The sequence below is a fragment of the Ciona intestinalis genome, chromosome 4 (genome assembly GCF_000224145.3).
Source record: "Ciona intestinalis chromosome 4, KH, whole genome shotgun sequence".
Taxonomy (NCBI): domain Eukaryota; kingdom Metazoa; phylum Chordata; class Ascidiacea; order Phlebobranchia; family Cionidae; genus Ciona; species Ciona intestinalis.
In genome coordinates, this window is record NC_020169.2 from 1197346 (window position 1) to 1203186 (window position 5841).

The following is a 5841-nucleotide window of genomic DNA, read 5'->3' on the forward strand; positions in this document are numbered from 1 at the left end:
GTCTGCAGCAGTCGGTTGACATTTCGCTTAAATCAGATACGTCATACAATGTTTTATGACGTCACATTACTTCACTGTTATCAAGTTAGCATATTTACTCATGTCAAATTCAAGAGCAAACACATCAGTGCATTAACAACAATTTATAAACATGTCATAATTCTTGAAAAGTTTAAGTTGTCAATTTTCTAAGAATAACGTTTGTGACGTGTAAATGTAAACGTTCCATTTAGTTTAGGCGTTAAAGAAAAGTAACTTGTAAAAACGGTTCGCATTTTAGACGTAATTTTCTATACACCTTTTTTTAACAATTTAAATAATAACAAAAAATATTTAAAACTACACAACCAAACACAACGTTCCTATGACTCTGTATTACAATATGTTACTTTACTTTGAAATTTATGAAACTAAGGAACAAATATATGTTTAAGGTACAAACAAAACAAAAGTCAAAGTTGGCCTTTTTATATACTAATTTATTATATCTTAAAGTGTACACGATAGAGAAAGTTTGTGAAAAAATATATATTTTTTTATTTTTTGCTTTTTCATGTCATCCATTTTAAGAAGAGAAGCAACAGTGGCGTACAAGTTTCCGTGGATACAAAGATACGCTTGTTGAATTGTAGAGAAGTCGAAAGAAGTACTTAAAGATCTCAAGACCGCGTTGGCAACAGGTTAAGGCAAGTCTAAGTCTATTGTCTGCCATACAAAAGCTACAGAGCACTCGTTTAACCACTTGTGAATACTAAGTATAGAAACATGACAATCATTATATGTAGCAGGTTGCTATGTTGTTTGACTTTTGGTTAGGTATGTCACTTTTGAGGAGTTATTTTATAAAATATATTTTAAACTTTTGTTGATCCAATAGAATATCAAAAATTTTTTTGTTTGAGGAATAAAAGAGCAATGTTTATTATTTGACATTATATACCTTTTTTCTTACATACAGTTGCCTGTGAAGGTATGTACGATTTTGCGAGGGGACATGTAGAATTTCCAAATGTTTAAAATGGTTTGGAGGTAGCACCAACATTCAACTGGAAAATATGGATTACAAATTCGTCTTACTGTTGTGCTTTGTCACCACATTACAGTTTCCAGATGGCAATTGTCAAAGTGAGCAAATAATTGTTTATTTAATTACTCTTATTTTAAATTCCACTTAACAGCATTAGTATGCTTGACTTTGTGTTTTGTATTGGTGTTTATTGTTTATGAAGATAAGGCAGATTAAAATTTCATATTATTTTTAAAAAAAGATTGATCCCATTTAAACTGGGTGCTTCATTGTATGAAAGATACCTACCTGTTTGACACTTTTCTCAAAACGTTGTACATTATGTACTGTACTGTACTTGTAGGCTTAATGTAGGGCAGGTATCAAAACAAACAACAGAGCTATTGAATAAATGGCAAAATAAACAAATTTCTCTGCTACACAGTAACACTCAGTCCATCCAAGTCATTTGCCTTCGAATCTACCACGGCATCACTGGAAACTTCTAAGGCAACTACAATCAACATGGCAACACTGCTGCCTACTAGCTCTACCATGATGTCAACACCTGTTATCACAACTGTGCCATCCAGTATGGCTTTCATGGATGCAAGTAAGCTCATACTCATAGTTACTTAAAAACGTCTATAACCAACGAATAAAAAAACATTCTATATATATTATTCTGTTGAAAGCACATAAATTGAAAAGCGTTTAAAAGTATCCATATAGCTATATAAATAGGATTTCCTTCCAAAAAATATTTTGAATTTTCTAACTTTGTATACCATTGCCACATTGTATATAGGTGATTTCTAATATTTATAGTAGGTGATTTCTAATATTTATAGAAATTTTAAAACGACAGTGGATTCTGGCCTTTTCAGATGAGTATATAAAAGTCTGTTAAAATATTAATTTAGTAGCCTACCCATATATAATTTCGGAAAAAATATTTTACCCAGATCTAATGTTACATAAACTGTGGACTGTGGGTGTTGAAACATTGGTGTGTCTGAAAATAAAAAAAATGTGACTGTATATTGCATGAAGATTTATATATATAATTATAACGTGCCTATTGGTATGTGAAAATAAGCAAGAATGTAGATCAAGATGTGGTTACATTACAAGTGTTGATTTGAAATGTTGAGATTCCTTATGTTCAAGTAGCTTGTTGACATTTTTCAATTGTAATTTGTATTTATTTCCAGCTACTACTTCAAGTAATGAGGTTCTTGAAGGCAGTTCGGGTAAGATAAAGTTTTGTTTGTTCTTTATTTTCCCTGAGATTTTGATTAGATGTTGGTTGTGATACATAATAGTTGAATGAATGAATAAAATTTATTTTGTCTTTTTGATCACGATAACAAAGAACAAAAGAGTTAATAAAAGCAAAAAGATGGGTCGTAACAGTAAAACAACAGTTGTTAAAACACGCTTCTTGATAAAATAAGAAAGAAATAATATTTTTGTTATATTTAATACAGAGGGCAGTGGGGTAACAACGGCAGAAACTGTGACATCTACAACAGGAGTTGACAACACTGAGACAACAACTGCAGTATCGACTACTTCTGTTTTCAACACTGAAAAAACTACTCAATCAATTTTCGAAGGTTCAGCCAAAACAACATCTGTTGATACTTTGAACACAACAACAAACAGTGTCAATGTTTCCACAAATCCTGTTACAACCGCTGCACCTATCAACGAGATTTCAACTGAATCAACAACAACAGTATTTGATACAACTTTCTTTTTAGCTACAGCAGAAGATGAGGGTAGCGGAATGTTCACTACTGTAGAACAAACAACAGTTACTACTGAGCCAGTGTTTGATGTTTATACAGGTACACTGCTAAATATTTTACATTTTGTGCTTGAAAACAGCGTTTCCACTGAAAACAGCATTTCCAGTGATAATATTTTATTATTTCACATCCCAACATTCCAGTTTAAACTTTGTATTCACCCATTTTTTATCAGGGTAATTAGGGTGTTAAACTCCAGAACTCAGATTAAATACCATCAACATTTCACTACTTAAATTAATTTGAGCTGTTTTGAGTTTATATTTATTTATTCTAGAAATAGTTTCTCTACTTTGTAGTTTAACTGTGCTTTTTATTTCGATGTTTACTTTTTTTTGTGTCACAACCAGTGTTTGTCCTCGAGAGGTTCATGAATGCATCTGACCCAGCCTTTATTGAAAACCTTGAAACTGCTTTGGCAACGTTATATCATGTTGCTGCTACTGGATCACTGGTCAATGCTCGAAGAAAAAGAGATGTAACAGTCGGAGACTTCACTGTTCGGGTCAGCCTAAACTATGTGTAACCTTAACCTAATAGTAAGACTAATGAGCCAAGTCAAACAAAAGGCGTGACAAAAACGTGTATTCACGACGCACACCGCACAGTAATTGTCCTTTGTGACTTAAATGTGTTGTGTTGTCACTTAAATGTGTGGGAACAAAGAAACGCGATTTAAATATCAATAGATGGAATTTAATCAATTGGCTAAACTATCTTTTGTTCAGGTGATCAACTCCACAAATGACCCAACATCAAACACGACTGTAATTGCTTCTTACCGAGTCAATCAAAGCAACAGAACTTTATCAGCATCACAAGCTGTTGATACAATATCCAATACCAATGCTGCAGTTTACAGAAACTTGCTTGCCAACGAATCTATTATTGCTACAGAAATTACCATTCAAGCGAGTGATGTGTCACCAATTGTCAACCCCACAACTGCTACAACTGATGTATTTACCAGCACAGGGCAATTTACAACAGAAATGACAACTTCGGCTGATACATCCAATTCAACAAGTGTGCCAACAACTATAACAAACTCAAGCAATAGTACCCCACTGTCTACAGTTCCAATGCAATCAACAGAAGCATCAACAAACACAAGTTTAAATTTATCTGCTACTACTCCAAGTTTTAATATTTCTGAACAATCAACTATGTTTCAACTTAATAGTACAGATGTTACACCAACATTGGCACCAACTGCGGTAACTTCCGTTGCTACTCCAAGCATAACCACACCCACTGCAGTTGAAAATGTTACAACTCAATCAACTACACCAACCAGTCAAGGTATTGTAATTAAAAGATATTACGTTTTTCAACGCACTTTTTATGCAAAATATTTATTAGCCACAAAACATTTTAACTTTTAAAGTTTAGTTTAAGAAATATACAGGTAATAGTTTTATGCCACCATTTTTACATGTTTGTTAAATATAGCAAACTGTGTATGCTCAAGCAAAAAGTGTAGGAATGATGGAGGTTGCAGGCCGTTTACTTTTGTACAAATTGTATTAACAACTAGAACTACTTCACTTTGTACATGTGGAGACAGTTTAATTCTATGTACATGCAACTCAGGTATTTCGCGAAAAGCTTCAGCCAGATTCTCTTTTCATGATTTTATTAAAGCAATGTTTTTATTGTTTTAATTGCATGTTCTTTTTAACTATTTGTAGTGTTTATGTAGTTATAATTAGGAAAACAGATTTTAGGCTCTTCCTCTAAAGAATTATAGAACACTTTCTTGATCTATCTCTGTTCTAGAAACGGAAAAATCTAATTTTCTTTCTTGGCGGACAAGAAAAAAACAAACATAAATTTATTCTCCATTTTATAAACAAATTTTAAAATCAAACATAGTTTTCCTTGTTCTTTTTGATGCATCACTTCTTTTTTATAAAGCATTACACCCCCAAACAGGGCAGCAAAAACTAAAAACCACATGGTTACTAAACAAAACAACACAATACTTCACATTATACTTCACATTAATATAAACATTCACACGAAAGTTTAAATATAAAACAACAACATTCACTACACAGTTATACAAACATAATATTTTGAATTCCTGTTTTCCGTAGCCACAACAGATCAAACAACAACAAGTACAACAATGAGTACAATAGAAATGATGACAGTTGTCCCGGTTACAAGTTCACCAACTACAGTAGCAAGTACCAATACATCAAACACTGAAACTTCAACAGGAACAACTGTTGGCCCAACAACAGGTAAAGTTTATGGTTTTCTTCATTAAAATTTAATAGGCAAAAACTTGTTGTGAAAGAATAAAAGGGAGTAGGCCTACATATGTAAATATTGAACCTAATTTTAAATACAGCACGATGCTGTGAAACAAGCCTTATATATGATACCTTAAATTATTTTGTGATATTTTGCTTTTTTACTCCAATAGAACTCATTTTATATTTGAATAGATTATATAAGTTTCATAGAATATCACTTTAACTAAAAACTACATTTTGCTAGAAAACATTACCAACTAAAAAATACATAATAGCGTCCACTGCAAGCAACACGACAGCTCTATTAGTTACCACACAATCCTCTGTATTATCTACTGCAGCGAATGCAAGCAATGCCCCAACCAACAACACCACTGTACCAGATACAACACCAGGTGTAGCAAGTAATGTAACGCTTGCTACTTCACCTGTTATATCAGCGAACACAACTATGACAATCCCTGGTAAGAATACTGTATGTTTAAATATAAAAAACAACCTTGACTGAACTGTCAAGGAAATATCTCCCATTATTGACGATGAATCGTAAGCTGGCACGAGGTGTATGAAACAGAACACTTGTTTTATAACCGTTGTTTTCCTGCCATGTGAGGATTAAGTAAGTTACATTTATTCATTAAAATGCTCTCATTGCATAAACCTGGGCTGCAGCAGATAAATTTCAAGTGATAGCACAGTGACATGTTGTGTAATAGGTCATTCCAGCTTATATCGACCGCAACTGGGATCCTTAGAG

At 32.9% G+C, this 5841-nt stretch overlaps 1 protein-coding gene across 5 annotated transcripts; it reads left to right on the top strand.

The window, feature by feature from the left end:
• The first annotated feature begins 548 nt into the window (after window positions 1–548).
• On the top strand, window positions 549–5773 carry LOC108949449 (mucin-5AC-like). Of its 5 annotated transcripts, XM_026834242.1 has the most exons (10): window positions 549–686; window positions 959–1125; window positions 1452–1619; window positions 2221–2259; window positions 2497–2625; window positions 2773–2859; window positions 3171–3325; window positions 3549–4122; window positions 4920–5069; window positions 5360–5773. In XM_026834242.1, exons 2-10 carry the CDS (start codon window positions 1056–1058, stop codon window positions 5590–5592), a joined length of 1605 nt encoding a protein of 534 aa, XP_026690043.1. In that variant the 5' UTR covers window positions 549–686; window positions 959–1055; the 3' UTR covers window positions 5593–5773. The 5 variants fall into 5 exon arrangements, with proteins under 5 accessions (XP_026690043.1, XP_026690042.1, XP_026690040.1 ...); XM_026834241.1 differs by having other exon boundaries at window positions 2497–2859; window positions 5426–5772; XM_026834239.1 differs by having other exon boundaries at window positions 550–680; window positions 2497–2859; window positions 5360–5772.
• Window positions 5774–5841: the final 68 nt, after the last annotated feature.

Bases quoted from the DNA above. Each gene is read 5' to 3' on its own strand.
- LOC108949449 (XM_026834239.1), top strand. From the start codon at position 1,056: ATGGATTACAAATTCGTCTTACTGTTGTGCTTTGTCACCACATTACAG. The intron at 2,860-3,170 runs GTACACTGCTAA...TGTCACAACCAG, and splicing joins AGTGTTTGATGTTTATACAG to TGTTTGTCCTCGAGAGGTTC. The intron at 5,070-5,359 runs GTAAAGTTTATG...AATACATAATAG, and splicing joins AACTGTTGGCCCAACAACAG to CGTCCACTGCAAGCAACACG.